Source organism: Balaenoptera ricei, chromosome 7 (assembly GCF_028023285.1).
Source record: "Balaenoptera ricei isolate mBalRic1 chromosome 7, mBalRic1.hap2, whole genome shotgun sequence".
Classification (NCBI taxonomy): domain Eukaryota; kingdom Metazoa; phylum Chordata; class Mammalia; order Artiodactyla; family Balaenopteridae; genus Balaenoptera; species Balaenoptera ricei.
Window position 1 is genome coordinate 94,724,734 of NC_082645.1, and position 20,023 is coordinate 94,744,756.

The 20,023-nt window shown below is 37.3% G+C and overlaps 1 protein-coding gene across 3 annotated transcripts in view; it reads left to right on the plus strand.

Annotated features, from left to right (window-relative positions):
- UNC80 (unc-80 homolog, NALCN channel complex subunit) overlaps positions 1-20,023 on the plus strand; it is a 233,754-nt gene that overhangs the window by 11,571 nt on the left and 202,160 nt on the right. For all 3 annotated transcript variants that reach the window (XM_059927385.1, XM_059927384.1, XM_059927387.1), the window contains exons 5-7: positions 2,229-2,352; positions 4,537-4,610; positions 7,606-7,745. In XM_059927385.1, coding sequence (XP_059783368.1) covers positions 2,229-2,352; positions 4,537-4,610; positions 7,606-7,745 — 338 coding nt within the window. The remainder of the gene's footprint in view (positions 1-2,228; positions 2,353-4,536; positions 4,611-7,605; positions 7,746-20,023) is intronic.

Here is a 20,023-nt window from a genome sequence, read left to right on the forward strand (position 1 = left end):
ACTGTTCAAAACCCTCCAGTGACTTCTCATGTTACTCAGTAATTGAAGTCCTTACTATGACGTATCAGGCCCTATATTATTTGGAATTCAAAAACGTCTCCAATCTTATTTTTTTCTACTCTTCTGTCATTCGCTTGACTCCAGGCCCGCAGTCTCTTGGCTGTTTCTTGACACACAAGATATACTTAGGACCTTTGCACTTGCTGATCCCTTTTCACAAAATGCTTTTTCTGGAAATATCTACATGGCAGCTCCTTCATTTCATTCAGATCCTTATTCAAAAGTCACCTGCACAAGAAGGCCTTCCCTGGCCTTCCTGTCTAAAACATCAGCACCTTGTCTGACACTTCCCTTTCCCTGCTTTACTTCTCCTTTGCACTGGAGAGCAGGGATTTTTGTATGCTTTATTCACTATTGTATCCCAGAACCTAGAATAGGACCAGGTACACAGTAGGTGGTCTATAAATATTTGTAGAATTAAAGTGGCATGAATTTGACCAAATGCTTTTCCAATACTGACACTAGATGCTTTTCCATCATGGGTACTGCTGTGGTGCCAGGATCTTGGCCTATAGCTTACGGAAGAGTCCCCTCTTTACCAACGTGGAGATTTATTCAGGGATTTCATCTAGCCTTTCCAGTTGAAGCTTCCTTTGAGCTACATTGATTCACCATTTGCAGAATCAATTTTTTTCCTTTTTTTCAATTTCTTTCTAGCTCTCATCCTTCTAGATCAGTGATTTTCGACCATAGCTACACATGAGAGTCACCAGGGGCAACTCAAGAAAACCTCACAGCGATTCTAATTTAATTGGTCTGGTTAGGAGAGGAAGCGGGGCCTGGGCCTCCTAGGTTTTAAAATCTCCCCAGGTGATTATAATATACAAGCCAGGTTGCAAATCACCACCCTGTGAATTCCTGGTCTCAGTTATGTTCATTAATCTGCAATCACTCTCTCTGCGTCCATCTCTACTTTGTTTTGAGAGGCCGAGTTGTTGAAAATGTAACCTCAGAATGTCATACATTTGTACTTATACAATTGCATTTTAAACATCTCAGCCACTCAAAATGATGTAATGATGAAGCAGAGAATGTACTCCCTGGAAGAGACCTTCAGTTGTAGATAACTGAATGAGTATGGGTTGTAAAGTAAGTACAATTCAGCAAGTACCTATCATGCACCCAATTCCTAATGCTGTATTTAGCATTGTGATGATGACAGGGGCTGTGGCTACATCGCTGCCCTCAGGGAATTAAAGATTGTTGAGGGGGCTTCCCTGGTGGCGCAGTGGTTGAGAGTCTGCCTGCCAATGCAGGGGACATGGGTTCGAGCCCTGGTCTGGGAAGATCCCACATGCCGCGGAGCAGCTGGGCCCGTGAGCCACAATTGCTGAGCCTGCGCATCTGGAGCCTGTGCTCCGCAACAAGAGAGGCCGCGATAGTGAGAGGCCCGCGCATCGCGATGAAGAGTGGCCCCCGCTTGCCACAACTAGAGAAAGCCCTCGCACAGAAACAAAGACCCAACACAGCCATAAATAAATAAATAAATAAATAAAAATTTAAAAAAAAAAAAGATTGTTGAGAAGGCAACAATATAAAATAACATACTAAGAAGGGTCTAACTATATGTTCCTGATTCCATGAAATGCAAGAACAAGAGATGGACTGGAGAAGAGAAAGTCAAAATAGCATCTGAGGATATTGCCTTATGAGGGAGAAAGAAGGACAATTAAATCATTAAGAGGAATAATAACAATAACCACAAGTAAAGAGATCTGCCAAGACCCTTGAAATAAAAAGGCCTCAATCACTGCTAACAGAAAACAATAATTGTGTGTTTCATGCTCTGCCCAAAGCTGCATCTTAATTAATGATTCATTTTGCCTAAAGCAGACCACCGTGATTTCTATCATAATTATGATGATAATTTAAGGCTATTGGTTTACCCTAGAAATACTCATCAGAGTGATGAAGGAATGTCCTGAAGATCAGCCTACTTTGAAAATAATCGTGTGAATGATGTTCTTTTTTTATACAATTTTAGAAGGTTACTTTCCATTTATAGTTATTACAAAATATTGGCTATATTCCCCATGTCGTACAATACATCCTTGAGCCTATCTTACACCTAATAGTTTGTGCCACAAACTATTGGGTGAATGATGTTAACCGTTGCATTGACTGGTCCCTTCAGTCAGTTCTTGGATATAGATCTTCTCTTCTCCCAGGAATCTGACCTCACGTTCCGACTGGCGAGTGGGCTTGTTATATGGCAGCCCATGTGGGAGCACAGACAGCCCGAAGTCTCTGGCTTCACAGCACTGGTGAAGCCCATCAGGAACATCATTACAGGTTTGTGACTCAGACACCCAGTGGGACAGTGTCAGCATACATAGGAGTGAGGGCGATGGGATGATTTGCTCTTAAGAAACCAAGAGGAGGAAAACATCTTCGGGGAGTTATCTAGGTGCCCCAGGTACAGGGCTCATTTGCATGATGAGAAACTCTAAACCAGGAGCACATGCTGTTGAGTTGTATGACTTTGGGTAAGTCATTTAAACTTCCTGTGCCTGTGTTTCCTCATCTGTAAAATAAGGGTCAAAACACAGTATTACAAGTACTTACAGGGTTGTTATGAGGAATAAATGAGTTAATATATGTAACATTACTTAGAAGAATGCCAGGCACATAGTAAGTGAATAAGTGGTAGCCATTATTATTTTATCATTATGGTAGATGGAGTAGCAGCTCCTTAACAATCTCGCCTTAGTGGGTTGTTTTTTTGTTTTTTTTTATCAAGGCATTTCACTACAGGAATTGTCCAATGCAATAGTCCTACTGTCGAATTGTAGAAAGAGTACAACATGATAGCTTGAAAAGTGCCTGAAAAGTTCATGCTCCACCCCAGATCTATCTCTTAACATGTATGTAACCTAACCTCCCTGAGCATTTCTATTTCTTTAAAATGGAGATAAAAATACCACCTTATATGGCTTCATAGTGAGGAGTCAATAAGAATGCATATAAAGTGCCCATTTTATAGAGAGTGCTTAATTACATCTATTCCCAGCCCAACTTTTAGCAACAATAACAAAATTTAAGAAGAGATAAATTATGTGGGAAATCTACAGAAGTGTGTGTGTGTGTGTGTATGTATATATTTTTATATATATATATACACACACACTGAAGTTTATACAGAAGTATATATATGTATGCATATATACATATATATATACAGTTTGTTAACTTTATAAGGTTTCTCTGCAGACAATGGAGGATTATGAATGTAAAAGAGCTTTGTAAAGGGAAGGAAACCATAAACAAGTTCTTACATGCTTTATTTTCCCCTATAACTTAACACAAACTTGCAAGGTTCATAGCATGTTAAGGGATTTTGTAAACTAAGGAGTTGCATATTATTCATATACGTGACAAGATGCGTATAGTGACAAATCATGCTTATTATAGCCATTCAAAAGATGAAATTTTTCATACAGTAGAAGTAGACTAATCCCTCAATTTACATGTATATAATCCATTAACTATTGAAATAAATTGTAAATTAAAGAGTAACAGTCTATCATAATATTCAGATATCAAGGAACTAAGTAGAGATGCCATAGTCAGAAGTGATCTACTTCAGAATCCATGGATGGAATGAGGTTAACACTTGTACAAAAACTAAGGAATCATGTCCCTCCATGAAAGCACCTGAGCTATTCACTTCCCCCCTCCCTTTGCTTCTCAGTGATATTCACAGCGGGTTCCTTACCCTCTGCTTGATGCCTGTGGACTTGAAATGGTGCCCACTGAGGGAAAATTAAACTCAACTTAGCATGGCCAGAAGAAAAACAGTGGCACATGAGTGACACTCCTCTGGTCTCTTGCTTTGTGATTTGGTAAATCACTTTGCCTCTCAGCACCAAAGTATTCCAATTCAAATGGGGCCTGTCGTTTTGGCTTCCCATTGATCCTCCGGTAAAGATGTGACTGGTTTGAATCTTACCTCAGGGGCAGCTTAATGTGTTCAATAAAACACCTGGAGCCAGGTAGCCTGGGCTGGAAACTTTTTGTAAGGGTCACTGACCTTGGGCAAGTTAAATTCCCTGTTCCTTAGTATCTTCATCTGTAAAATGGGTCTGGAAGTATACCATAAGTTATTACAGGGTTATTGTAAGTGTTAAATCAGTTGATATATGTAAAATGCTTAGAACAGGACTTGACAGATATTAGGCACTATGTAGATGTTAACTGTTATAATTTTTAGTATGGCCAATTTTTAACACCTTAACCTATTGAGTTGTACTGAATAAATGAAGAAATCTATATCGATAACCTAGAAATGCTAAGATTTTTGAATTGGTTATGTGATTTATCTTACAACATATGCTATTAAATGTCTTCTTTCAAGGTTTTAATGATCTATTAAAATAGGTTTTTGATTTGAAAGTGGAATGAACTTAGGAAATAAAATACCTTATGTAACTTATATAAACTTACAAATTTGTGGTGGGATTTCATCCATCTTTGCAGCTAAGAGAAGCTCTCCCGTCAACAGTCAAAGTCAGACCTGTGAATCACCAAATCAAGACACAAGACACCGAGAGGTGAGTATATTATAATCATGAGAAGAAAGGTGTTCATTCCTTGAACATAGTGTAGTGTGAAGGGTAAGACTTGACCAGTGCTTTATCTCAATGGCTAGCATGTAACAATAAATGTTAGTTATCATTATTCATCCTGCATTAACTCAAGTATCATCTTGTTCTCAATTATTGAATCTCCTAATATTTGCTAGGCAAACCTAATATAGGTACAATAGTACTGCAGCAGTGGGGAAGGAAAGGAGGCTTAAGATACAGCATCCTTTAAGGAAACTAAAGTTTAATGAGGAATCAAGACCAATCCACATAAAACAGAAGATGCGTAATAAAACAGAATATAATTTAATGTAAATTCATCATGCACTATTTGATTCAGAAGAGAAATGAAGACCAGGGTAGTTCAAAGCCACATAGAAATGTATACTGTCATTAACTTAATACGTGTTAGATGACCTGCTTTCACTTCCAGTTCAGCATGTGAAAAATACAGTTTACTGCTTTCCATCAAAACTGGATCCTCTTTCCAACTCATGCATTATTGCCAGGAGTAGTATCATCTTTTTCACCCTCAAAACTAGAAATTTTGGAGTCCTAGTGTATCTCCTACTGAGCAATTGCTAAGTGTAGACACTGTGATTTATATGCTGTATTTCATCTATTCTAAGATGTACATTTTTTTCACTTTTAACATATTTGAAATCTAGTATATTTCATGATCTTTGGCCTCTTACCATCTCCCTGCCTGGTAGAAGTCTTGATATGATTGTCATTCTTGCAGCATAAATTTGGTCATTTTCAGCATCTAGGTTTGCAGAATCAGGGTCAGTGGCTTAGAAGAGTATGTCAGAGGGGATAGTGAAGCACTCTTTTAAGAAATAACACTCTTGACACAGAGGAAGTTATTCTATGGAAAAATATATATCAACAGCTCTGAGTTGAAATTGCTAAATGTGAAAGAATTTTAGGAATACCTACACAAATTTATTTCACTTATATTTTCCTTTTTACATATACATGGGATGGATATATAATCAAAAGTTCTGCATAAATAAGGCTAAGGTAGACCTTTTTAATATGTATAAAATAAAGAAGTTCTCACTGATAAGAAGTGTCCTAATTTAATTAACAGAAATTTTTTCTTAATCATACATAAAATAATGGTGCATCTTATAACTTGAAGACATCTTAGATACAATGAAATACATAAATCCCACATTTCAGTCTCTTTAATCCTCTCCATTTGAATTCTTGAGTCATATTGTTTTTTCATCCTGTTGCTCAGGTGTGCACTGTTACCCCGCTAAATCCAGGTCCTCTAACTAGATTGCAGCTGGAACCACAGATTGGATTTTCTACCTCTAGCCTCTCCTGCTTCACATAAATATCAGTTCATAATGCCTGACTAATCTTCCCAATGCATCATTTATTTATTAACTCATCATTCCACAGAGGCTCATTATATACAAGGGGCTATCCTTTTATTATATCCCTTCCTCCTTAGGAACCTTTAGTGGATCCCATCAACCATCACCTCAAGACCACACTCCTCTCCCTGGCTCTCTGTGCATTCCACCACTTGACCTCATCCTTCTTAGGTGACCCTGATGATCCCTTCAGTTAGTTTAGCACTGCTCCCAGGGGGCAGAGCATGCAGTTTTAGCCTCTGGGTCTGTCCTCAGACTGTTTCCTCCTCCCTGTCGTCTATCTAAATTGTATCTTTCTTTTAGGAACGAATTTAGATCTTGACTCTCCATGAACTCTTGTCTAATTACTTTAAACCTACACTGTCCAATATGATAGCCACCAGGCCCATTTGGCTATTGAGTACTTGAAATATGATTAGTTTGAATTGATTGAATAGTCTGAATTGGTGTTAAGTATAAAATGAATACCAGATTTTGAAAACTTAGTATAAAAAAATGTAAATACTTATTAGTGACACTTATATTGATGACATGTTGGAATGAAAATTTGGGATTAAACAGACTATATTATTAAAATTTTAATTTTGCCTATTTCTTTTTACTACTTTAAAAATTAGATGTGTGTCTCCTCTATGTGGCTTGCATTATACTTCTATCAGATGTGCTGCTGTGTAACCTGTATTTACCTCTCTTAAAACTAAACTGTAAGCTCTGGATTTCAAGGTTCAGGTTCATCCAATATTTTTTTATCTCCAAAAATCTAACATGAAACACACATAATATGTTCATGCGGAAGGATTCTTTGATCAAATTCAGAGGATTTATTTCATCAAATTTCTAGGTGTATTTGTCTATGCATCAAGTTTGAACAATGCTTTCTTACTTTACATATGAAAATAGAAATTGTAAGGGCTAAAATGCTATGATCAGTTTTTGAGGGTCTTTATCTTTTAGCAAAGAATTTTATCTGTAATAATGATGGAAAAATAGCTCACATTACCTGGGCAGAATTACATTTATCAGCTAAATGTAATTAAACTACTCTGTAAATAAAGTGAAATGAATTTGTACATACAAGTAAAGGTAATTGTATCCAATTGGAAAAATGTATTACATGTCCCCCTGATGCGTAATGGAAAAACCTGAACCTTGCACTTTCATTCTTATGTTTTGTCTTTGATTTGATTAGCTCTTCCTAACCTGACCCTTGTTTTCTGCCTCATGTCTCTATTCAGTTCACCTCAGTATTGGTGTATCTTTGATGAATTGTTGGTTTGTAGCTCTTCTTCTGTAGATACTGGACATGGAGGTGAAAAAGAAAAGAATCAAGGGCAAAGTGAAATAAAGGACATGAAAGTACTTAGCCTAAGGCTTAGAGTGACACAGGGGCTCTCTAGAAGCCAGTTTCCATTCCGTCTTAAATGAAGGCAAAATCCCTTTGTCTATGACATGATATTTAACTATGCTGCAAATTTTGTTAATTTAAAAAACAATGTATGTAATAGGATAGATAATTCTAGACGATATGCCTGAAGGAAAAAAAAGCACTAATCTACTATCTCCACCCCCAGAAGGGACTCCAGGTGGTCTCTGAAACGTCCCAGTCAGATTCCATCTCACCCAAGGCCACCATTTCAGGCTGCCACCGAGGAAACTCCCTTGATGGAAGTCTGTCCTCCCTGACTTCCCAGGAAAGAGGACCATCGCATTCCAGGTACACGATTGCAATGTTAGGGTCAAAAATGTATCCGCAGCTCCCCAAAATTAAATATACATTTCTAGCTACTTATATAGCCTCTGTCCCTTAAAATGTGTAAGTGCATGATATGTATATACATATTCTTGGTCAAAGTATAATTAGATTAATAATTCCAGAAATGAGCTATGAATAGCTCATTTAAACACACTCGGGTAGATGTGGAAAGACATGTCTGATTCAATGCGATGTCTGAACTGAATAATATTTTAAACATTTTGATGCAGAAACAAATGATGCTATCAAAAGATTATGTTGCAGGAGTGTGAAATGATCTGCTCTAATGTATAAAAATACTTTATACCAGCAGATCCTTGTATTAAAAAATGAGTGCTTCTAAAGTACTCACAGGGAATTCCAAAGTCTGTTCTTTGTAAATATTCCAAGGCTGCCTCTGTTAGCTTGTGTCATAGTGACGTTATTTACCGATGCCTTCCCTAGGGGCAAACATTAATCCACTTCTTCCTACTCCCCGATAAAATTATGAAAGCCTGGATTCATGAGGTTTGCCTTTGTACCCAACTATAAACTCCACCTAGGAGAGGAGGGTCCCTGAGACCATTTGTATATCCCTGTTTTCAAATGACGTTATTGTCTAGTAGATAGTATTTTAAAAGGAGGTATTTTTAAAATAGTTTTATTGAGGTTTAATTTGCATACCATAAAATTAACCCATTTTAAGTGTACAATTTAATGATTTTTAGCAAATTTACAAAATTGTACAATTATCAACACAATTCAATTTCAGAACATTTTCTATCACCCAAAAGCATCCCCTGTGCCCATTTCAAACACTGATTGCTTAGTGTGCTTTTTGTCTATATATAGTTGCAATTCTGGATAATTCAAATAAGTGGAATCATACCATCTGCAGTCTTTTGCATCTGACTTCTTTCCTTCAGCACAGTGTTTTAGATCATAGCATGTACAAACAGTTTATTCCTATTTTTGCTGAATAGTATTCTGTTGTATGGATGTATTACATTTTGTTTATCCATTCGTTAGTTGATGGATGTTTAGGTTGTTTCTAACTCTTTGCCTATTGTGAATAATGCTTCGATGAACATTCACGTATAAGTTTTTGGATGGGCAAATGTTTTTCATTCTGTTGGGTAGATACCTAGGAGTGGAATTGCCGGGTTGTATGGTAAATTTATGTTTAATTTTTTAAAGAACTATCAAACTGTTTTCCAAAATGGCTGCACCATTTTACATTCCCACCAGAAATGTATGAGGGTTCATTTTTCTCTATATCTTCGGCAGAACTCGTTGTTGTCTTTTTATTATAGCCACTCTAGTGGGTGTGACGTGGGATCTGATTGTGGCTTTAATTTACATTTCCCTAACACCTAATGATGTTAAGTATTTTTTCATGTCTTTGTTAGCTATCTGAATATCTTCTTTGGTGAAATACCTATTCAAACCGTTGCCCAAGTTTTAACTGAGTTGTTTGTCTTCTTATTATTGAATTGTAGGAGTTTTTAATGTATTCTGGATACAAGTCCTTATACCTCCCTCACCCCCAGAGAAAAGATTCACAGATATTTCCTCTCAGTATTAACTTGCCTTTTTGTAGGTAATTTTAAAATGATCTACCTCCTTTTGGCACCAGAACCAGGCCACATGGGTATAGTGTTTTATTTTTATTTTTTTAACATCTTTATTGGAGTATAATTGCTTTACAATGGTGTGTTAGTTTCTGCTTTATAACAAAGTGAATCGGCTATACATATACATATATCCCCATATCCCCCCCTCTTGCGTCTCCCTCCCACCTCCCTATCCCACCCCTCTAGGTGGTCACAAAGCACCGAACTGATCTCCCTGTGCTATGCGGCTGCTTCCCACTAGCTAGCTGTTACATTTGGTAGTGTATATATGTCCATGCCACTCTCTCACTTCATCCCAGCTTACCCTTCCCCCTCCCCGTGTATAGTGTTTTTTTTTTTTTAAGATTTCTTAGAATTGTTGAAAGCATGGAACCAAATGAATATAATTGCTTTTTAGCCAAAACACTATGTTGTGCTTTCAAAAAGCAAAATGAAAAGAGTTTATTTTTGTGCCTTTATTTTGGACTTTAAAAGCAAGTGGCTCCGTTGAATAAGCTTTTGCTGGTTGGGGATATGAAATTTTGACAGCAACTTTAGTTGTGTAAGCAGGGATTGTTTGTGTTTATCCACAGGATTTACTGTGCCAGGACAATGGTGATAATTCATTCTTAAAATCATATCATTTTTAATGTGGCAGGAACCCTGTGAGGGTAACCAATCCAATCTCCTGTCTCCTTGCTGATAAACTAACCACATTTTAACCACTTGAACACTTTCAGCAGTGAGAAAGTTAGTACTCTCAGATGATACTCATTTCATTTTTAGATAACTCTATTTAATGGCCTTTTTAAATAATTGAAGTATAGTTGATTTACAGCAAAGTGATTCAGTTATACATACATATATATGTATTTGGCATGTCCTTTTTTTTTTTTTAATTAATTAATTAATTTATTTTTGGCTGTGTTGGGTCTTCGTTTCTGTGCGAGGGCTTTCTCTAGTTGCGGCAAGCGGGGGCCACTCTTCATAGCGATGCGCGGGCCTCTCACTATCACGGCTTCTCTTGTTGCGGAGCACAGGCTCCAGACGCGCAGGCTCAGTAATTGTGGCTCACGTGCCCAGCTGCTCCGCGGCATGTGGGATCCTCCCGGACCAGGGCTCGAACCCGTGTCCCCTGCATTGGCAGGCAGACTCCCAACCACTGCGCCACCAGGGAAGCCCTGGCATGTCCTTTTTATATTTGACTAAATTTTGCTTTTCTTTAGTTTCTGTATATGGTTCTTGTATTAGTTTTCTATTGCTATGTAACAAATTACAACAAACTTACTGGCTTAAAACAACATACATTTATTATTTCAAAATTTCTGTACTTCAGAAATCCAGGCACAGTTTAGCTGGACTCTGCTTCAGGGTCTTACCAGACTGAAATCCAGGTGTCAGGATGGACTGCAGTCTCATCACAGGCTTGACTCAGGAGAGATCCACTTACAAGCCTTTTCAGGTTGTTGACAGAATTCATTTCCTGTGGGTGCAGGACTGAGGGCCCTGTGTCCTTGCTGGCTATTATTTGGGGGCTGCTCTCCGTTCCTAGAGGCCACCCACAGTTCATTGCCATGTGGCCTCTCCACAGGCTACCTCACAACATGGCAGCTTACTTCCTTAAAACCAGCAAGGGAGAGAAGTCCTCTCTAATTCCAGTCTGCCTATACAGTCCTTATAATATAACATAATCACAGGAGTGACATCTCATTATCGTTGTCATATAAAATAACCTAATCACAGGAGTGACATGCCATTACTTTTGCCCTATTCTATAGGTTATATGAAAGTCACAGGCCCTGCCCAAACTCAAGAAAAGAGGATTATAAAGAGTGTGACCACCATCAGGTGGGAAGCAGGGGTGGCTCCCCAAAGTGTATCCGTCATAGTCCTTTTGAGTATGTACAGACTCTTCTCATATTACTGTTCCACTTATTCAAAAGTAACCACCATGATGACCCCTCCACACACCAAGACTCTCGTTTTATTTGGTGACAATAACTCACTAACCAAGTTATCAACGGTATAATTTAATCATATCTGGGGAAATAGTAGCTCCTTACTACACAGACTAAAGAGAATAACAACAGGAACTACCTGTTGTTGGATGTCTCCTGTGTGCCAAAAAACAGAACTAGGGTCTTCACATTCATAGTTTTGTCTAAATTTTCATTTATTCATTCATTTCTATATCTTTTAAGTGTATTCTAGACACTAGGGTTGTTTCAGTGTCAAAGTTCTTATCCTCAAAGAGCTCATTTTCTAAAAAGATAGACAGATAAAAGAGAGTAAATGCATAAATAAGTAAAAATATTTTCAGGTTACTCTAGGACTAAGAAGGCAAAACCAAAGCAAAGGGATGGGAAATGGGCTCTTTTTCATAGAGTCCTAAATGATATGAAGGAGACAGCCTCAGGAAGATCTGGGAAGAGCAATCCAGGCAGAGGGAACAAGTCTAAAAGCTTTGAAGTGGGAATAAGCTCAGTTCCAGGAATGGAAGGGAGGCCAGTGTGACCAGGGGCTAGTGGTGAGCAGGGGGTTAAGGTGTAGGGAATCAAACCAAAGTGTGGTTATTAGGGGTCAGATCACAGAGGAGCCAGAAAGCCATGGTAAGAAGTTTGAATTTTGTTCCAGGTGTGATGAAAAGTCATTGGAGTTGTTTGAGCAGTGGACTGACATTAACTGAATTATACTTTTTAAATATCACTCCAGATGGTTTATGAAAATAGGCTTGGAAAGCAGAAGTAGACACAGAGATTAGTTAGGAGACATTTGCCACGGTCCAGGTGAGAGAGGATGTGGCTTGGTTAGGATGGTGGTAGCAGGGGTGGAAAGGATGAGGTAGCAGTTGAGATATATTTAAGGTAGAGCTGACATGACTGGATGTGAAGAGTGAGAAAAAGAAAAGAATCAAGCGTAACTTAGGTTTTGGAGTTGAGCAACTCTATGAGTAGTTATTAAATTTATGATATAAGGAAGACTGAGAAAAATCACATATAAAAATATTCTGAATCTGCTTACTTCCACCTACCTCTATGGCCACCACCATTATCCAAGCCATTCATCACCTCCTGCCTGGAGTCCTGCAACAGCCTACTTATTAAACTTCTCTTATTCACTCTTGTCACCACCCAACAGAGGACATACAGAGTCAAGAAAAAAATTAATCATGCCACTCCTACACTTTAACTTTTTCAAAGGCTGCCCACTGCTATCAAGATAAAATTCAAAATCCTTGAAATACCCCTCAAAGCTCCACATTATCTAGCTGCTGTCTAGTTCTCCTGTCTAACATTGTGTAATTACTCACATTCACGTCACTAGATTCCAACATCTTCTGAGTTCTTCACACGCATCGTACTTCCTCTTAGCTCTGAGATTTGGAGTATGTTATTCCGTCTGCCTGGATGGTTCTTCCATCTCTCTTTACTTAACCAGCTCCTCATTCTTCAAGACTCAATTTAAATAGCATTTCCTTACTTCCTAGAGAGGCTTTGGCAGATTTTAAATACAATCACAGAACTCCCTGTTTTCTCTTATGGTACAAATGGCAATTGTAATTTAAAGACCTGTGTGATTAGCTATCTCCTTCACTAGACTGTAAAATCCATTAGCAGAGGGACCAAATCTCTTTTACTCATTGCTCTATCTCTAGTGCCAGGCACATGGCCTAGTGAAGGGCACTGAATAAGCGGATGAGTTTAATCTTCCAGCCATGCAAAGAAGGCATTGTTTCTCTTTTAAAGATGAGGAACTGAAGCTTAGAGAGATTAAATGACTCACTCAAGGACACACAGCTAGAGAGTAGAAGAGCTAGATCTGAGCTCAATCTAGACAGTTACACGGTCCACACTCTTCACTCCTCTTCCATGAGAAGGTAGGTCTTTAGGGGGAGCACAGTGGAGTTCCTATAGCAAGCTACCCATCTCCTTAATTATGTTTTTATGGAAGCCTCGGTTCTTCTTGATCCCTCATTAAAGGAGAAAGTGTTGTGGTGGTTTGCCAGAATTAGTCATTTTCAGGAACAAATGCTTAGCATCACCTTCCCCTGACCTCTCCCAACAGGTCTGAAACTCAGCCTCTATTTGGTCCTTATCTAACTACATCTTTTAACACTTTAACCCCGGTGGCCACTCTACACTTCTGACACTTCCTCCTTGACTTTTTTCACATTATACTCTGTTGTTGTTTTCCTTACCTTTCAAATTGAATCTTTATAGACTTTTTCTTTGCCTTCTCCTCCATGGCCCTCCTCTTACTGTTGCCGTTTCCCTCTCCTCCCACATTCTCCCTCTGAGTGGTCTTATTCACTGCCATAGTTTCAATGACTCACAATGTGATGATGACCCTCAAAAGATATCCCATCTAGACAACTCTTTTAGGCTCCAAACCCATGTAATCAAGAGACTGATAGAAAGCTCTTTCTGTACCTCAAACTCAGCCTGTCTAAAACCAAATGCATTCCCGTATCTTCCCTATTTCAGTAGATGGCACCACTATCAACCCACACATCTTAGTCAAAAATGTGAGGTTTACTCCACTCCAAGTCCTTTACATTCTGCCTTATTAATGTCTCTCAAATCCTCTCCTTCTCTCCAACCTCATAGTCACTGCCTTAGTTCAGATCCTTATCATCTCTTATTTGGATTTCTGCAAGTGATCCTAACTGGTATCTCTACATTCAGTGTTGCCTCCTTCTAAACCATTATCTATATGATGTTACGAAAGTGATTTAAAATACATATCTGATCATTCTATTCCCTTGCTAACAAATCTTCAGTGGCTACCCATAGTTTTTAGGATACATTTCAAACTCCTTGGTCAGCATATGTTAAGTCTTCATGATCATTCATGACCAAGCTTACCTTTCCCCACTTCTCTCTTGCCACTTCTTTTTCATGTTTATTTTTGGTACCAAAATCTGTATTCGCTACAATTGCTGTACAACAAGATACCCAAATTTCTTAGCAGCTTAAAATGAAAGAAATTTACTATCTCACATAGTTTCTGAGAATCACGAATCCAGAAACAGCTTAGCTAAGTGGTTGTGGCTCAGGGTCTCTCAAGATACTGGCCAGAGCTGCAGTCATCTGAAGACTTGAATGGGCTGGAGTGTCTACTTTCAAGGTCACTCATATGGCTGTTGACCAAAGGGTTCAGTTCTTCAACATCTGGGCCTCCTCATAGAGTTCCTCATGACCTGGCAGTTGGCTTCCCCCAAAACAAGTTACCCAGGAAAGAGGGTGAGGAACCAAGATGGAAGTCTCACTGTCTATTATAACCTAATCTCCAGATGGAAACTTCAGTGTCTTTTATAACCTAATCACTGAGGTGACATGCCATCACTTCTGCTATATTCTGTGTATCACACGAACCAACCCTAGTACAGTGTGAGAGGAGACTCCACAAGGGGGTGAATACCAGGAAGCAGGGATCATTGGGGGCTATTATGGAAGCTAATTACAATAAACAATAATGATTACAATGTCACCATCATTTTATATATAATTATTATGACTATATATCTGTATTTTCTTTATATCAGTCATTAAGTATCCTCATATTTCTTCTTTACTAATTCTGTTCTACACACATTCCAAGGAGTTTAATTTAAATGTAAGTGATTTCTTACCTCAAATACTATGCTTCTGCCTGACTTTAAACAATTGTGAAAAACAATGTTAGGGTGAAATATTGAGGTCATAAAATACCCAGGAACTTATATTTCTTACATAATTTTTCTCAACCATAGTAAGCATTGGAAATTTGCAAATATAAATAACAAATGATCTTTCTTTCCTCTGCCAAAACTCAGTGTTAATGGCTTTATTCTGATTTGCCTGTAAAGACAAAGCCAGCTATAATGTCCAAGGTTTCCTATTTGTGGAAAGACATTGTTTTTCCCACTCTCTGATATTGCCACAGTCAATCATCTATGTGTATATGCATTCATCGACACATATATGCACACAGTCACCCATAGCACACATAAACCTACACGTGTGAATTAGATATGAACTCGGTGGCACTTTAGAAAAAATGAATTATGTCTTCTCTTTGCCTAGCTGCAGGGACTGGTTGCCATGGAAATGAGTCACAAGGTAGACCTTTCAGAAAATGCTAATGTTAATGTGTCTGCACTGGAGGAGTTCATGTATTAATCAGAAATAAAGAGAACTTTAATAACAAAACAATGCAAATATCCTAGGAACAAAAGCTGTCCTCTTATATCAAAGAAATCCAATTTACCATCTCTTTTGCCCTGACCTTGACTGAACTGAACATCACTCTTCCTGGAACTCTGCAGTCAGAGAACAGGTAGCTAGTTTTTTAAAATTAATGTCAGATTTCATCTTTAATTACCATATGCATAGACTTAATTTCTGCTTCATTAAATACTGCATAGGGTCAGGACTAATTTCCACAGTTCTCTTCCTCCATAGATTGTCTGTTATTTCCAAAGTGTTTTTTTGCTTCGGATGCATTCTACTAGCATCTCCCAACCCTAATTAATAATAACTTGGTTTCCTTAAAGCTATAGTTGCTTGGAAAATTCACTAAAGCAGTTCCTACCTTTTTTTGACAGTCTTTTTTGGTCATAATGTATTCTACACATATCAAAGAGGTATGTGCTAATTATAGAAAAAAATTTAAAGGTATAAAATATCTTTAAAAAATTGAAAATTATCCATGAGCTCATCAGGTAGATATAAACATCTTTTTTTTGGTATATATACTTCTCTTCATTACTTTTACATATACCATTTAGAATAAAACTTGTATTCATACTTTCATAAAATTTTCACTTTTTTCTGCAAAATAACTTACAGAATCATAGAATATTAGAGTTGGAAATAACTCTCCTATCATATCATACAATGAGCTGTCCCCATACCATCCTTATTCACTTATGTAAATTTTTTCTCACATTTAATTAGGTGGATAGTTGATTAGTTAAGTAAAATGACTTTTATTGGTTACTTAGTGACAAGTTGATTGTCTGATAATCCTGTCCTAAATGAAAAAAAAAAGATTGATTATTCTTGCCTTTTATTGACTACTCACCCCAGTGTAGCTCACACTTTTAAGCCAAATAAACTTGTACTTGATAAAATGAAGGTACTTCACATTATAAATATTTGCTATAGAATGGCCTGTTAACTTCATTCTTGTTTCGGAATCTCTTTAAATATTAAGTAACTGAAATGTGAATTTACTTAACAAATTTTGATTGCCTAAGTTATAGACTCGTTTTTAGTCTCTGATTGCAGCCGTATATTGGTGGAGTCTTGCTGTTGAAGATCTGATTATCAGCAGAACTGATATGTTAGGAAGTAGTTAGTGACTATGAGACTCAACTGTACAGTAGTAATTACTTTCAGTCAAATAAATTTTGTGTGTAAAGACAGAAATATAGTCATCTGGCACCCTCAGGGACAAAACTACCAACATATCATTGCAGTTAGTGTTTCCATATAGGAATTGTTTTGGATGTTGTTTAAAAGTACAAAAGTCATGCATTATTTGTTTCTCTAGGGCAGTTGCCCTCCAATCTTATTAAGAATGTTTAAGAATTACCTGGAGAAATTAGGAATATGGGATGAACAGATCCAAATTACTATATATACAATAGATAAGCGACAAGGATTTACTATATAGCACAGAGAATTATATTCAATATCTTGTAATAACCTCTAACAAAAAATAATCTGAAAAAAATATAGATATACAAAACTGAATCACTTTGCTATACACCTGAAATGAATGCAATATTGTAAATCAACTATACTTCAATAAGAAAAAAAAGGTTACCTGGAGATATTGTTTAAAATAAAGATTCCTGGGTTCTATCACCAACAATTCTTGTTTAGTTAAGTTTGGGATAAGACTTGGGAGTCTGCAAATTCTCACAGAAACATTACATTGACATATCACTATATAGAACACTGCTCTAGGGATTTGAAATTATTTATGGACCTTTCTAAACTAATTTACTAACTAGAAATATTTGGGGACACTGTGGTGTGGGGCAAAAGGTAAAGGGTAAAGATAGCTAGTCCAATGGGGGGGATGGAAATCTGTTGAACTACTAATGTCTGCCTTCATCACCGCAGCCTAGTCAAGAAAACAACAGGCTCTTATAAAAAGTCAAATGACTGTCACAAATGCTTGAGGACTTAAAATTACCCAGCCGGTAGCCAAGCCAACCTCATACTTTGTCTTTTCTTTATAAATCCAAGAGTAAAGCACTGAAAAAAAAAAATCCTCTTATTCTAGGTATGAATGATAGGCTGAGAGGAGTGGGTTAGTCCATGCTTTTTAAAAAATGAGAAATGGAGTGGGGTGGGTGGGAGGGAAGAGTGGTGAAGGCCACTTAGGAAAATGGTAGACATGAGAATCAAGGTTGTTACTTTCCCTCAAACTGGGCTTGGGAACATAACCAGTCAGGCTCTCAGGAGGAAACAAGTGATAGACTGGTAATTTGAGAAGAGATTAAAAAGGGCTATTTACAAAGGTTTAGATAGGATGTAGCGAAACCACAAGAGCTAGTGCAGTACTGCAGGGAGAGTGCCATCAGGAGGCCCACCAGGAGGCTCCAAGTCTGAGTGGGCAATGCAAGGGAACAGCTGTAGGGAGAGAGTGATTAATAAGATCTGTGACCTACCGTGGTCACATCAGTCCTAGGTCACAGTGTGAGCCCTCAGCAGATCTCTGGGAGGGAGGAGTCTTGGGGAGAAAATCACTGTCCTTCCTTCCCATCTCCTGTGGGAGCCTCCTTTTGCAGAATTCACCCTGGAGCCAAAGGCATGGGAGCCTTCTATAGAGTCTATACAGACCAGTCTTTCTGGACATGGAGGTAGAGAAGCGTGGAAAGTGGATGGGGTTGTGGAGCAGGGGTTGGAGGCAAATAAGAGATATCCTGCCCAAAGATGAGAACCTTAATTTTGAATCCAACCCTCATACTTCTTCTGAAAACTCAGCAGTTCACAATTCTGAAACTCAGCCTTTTAAATAAAATGATTACATAATGAAAAGTTAGATAATAAAGTATTTTGAAAGAACAGTCTAACACATCATCCAGAGGATGGTGAGACATTTGTGTAAAACTATATATATAAATAATATAAATTACATATATAAATATTTACATTATATATTTATTATATATTTATGTTATATATAATAGATGTACAGAGTTCTGTATAAGTGTGTATAAATATATATGTATATTATATAAAATATAGTGTACATATGGATAGAGTTTCTGTATATATAAATAGTGGATATTTAGTCCATATTGATAAAGTTCAAGATCTTAGTTGGCTAAAATTCTCTAAAGAAACACAGAGAAAAGTACACAACACCCAAGTGGTTAGTTTTATGTATTTTCATAGGTGAATACACTAGAGTAATCAGCACCCAGATAAAATAGAACATTACAAGCACCCCAGCCTGGTAGATCATATAACACCTAATTAATTTTTGTTAAATGAATATACGTACTAGCATTTACTTGCCTATTCTCCTTTGGCTGACTTTGAGAATGTTCTCTAGGTTTTTACTGTAACGAAATTGCTACAATAAACATTCTTGTGCATGTCTCCTTGTGTACAAGGGTTTCTCTAAGGTAGAATTTCTGGATCATAAGACAGGGACACTGTAAAATTTACGAGATATCACCAAATTGCACCCTGAAAGGGTTTACCAGCAGTGTATGAGCGTTCCTGTGTATTTGCACCCTCAGCATTTCTTACTGTCTTCAGGCTTCTATAGTCTCACAGATCTGATGGGTGTGAGGTGATCTCTCATTGTGGTCTAAGTCTACATTTCCCTGATTATTCATGAAATAGCGTATCTCTTTATGTTTATTCTCTCTTTAGGTTTTCTTTCTGGTGAAATTTCCTTCCATACCCTTTGCTCCATTTGAGCTACTTGTCTTTTTCTTACTGATTTATAGGCATTCTTTATTAATGAGAAGAATAATCCTCTGTAGGCTAAATACATTGCAATTATCTTTTATATTTTGTAGATTTTTCACTTTGTTTATGTTTTTTAATAGAAGTTTTGCATTTGAAGTAGTCATATTTATCAGTACTCTCTTAAAATAGTTGAGGATGTTATCTTCTTTAAGAATCCTTTCATATTGGTTATAAATATTTTCTCCATAGTTTTCTTCTGTTTTGCCTTTGCTATGTCTCCAGTTCATCTAAAGTTGGCTTTTTTTGATACATGGTGGTATGAAATAGGGATTTGGTTTCTCCACATGAATGACTCATTTTTTCCCTCAGCATTTCTTAAACAGTTATTTTCCTGCAGATTTGTAACTTTATTGAGTATCAGTGTCAGTATCCACATATGTTAGTGTATGATTTTGAGGCTCTCCATTCTTTTGCATCTCCCTATTTGCCTGACTCTACCAATATTCTACAGTCTTATTATTATAGCTCTTTTCTAATTTTTGTTATTGACTTTAATAAATTAATAATAAATTTTATAAAAGGTTTTGTGCACCTATTAAGAAAATCCTGTGGACATGTTCTCCTATAATCTTTTTAGGTAGTAAATTAATAGATTTTCTAATAATAAATCATCCTTAAATTCCTGGGGAAGACCCAATTTGTGCATTGCTGGATGTAGTTTGTTAGT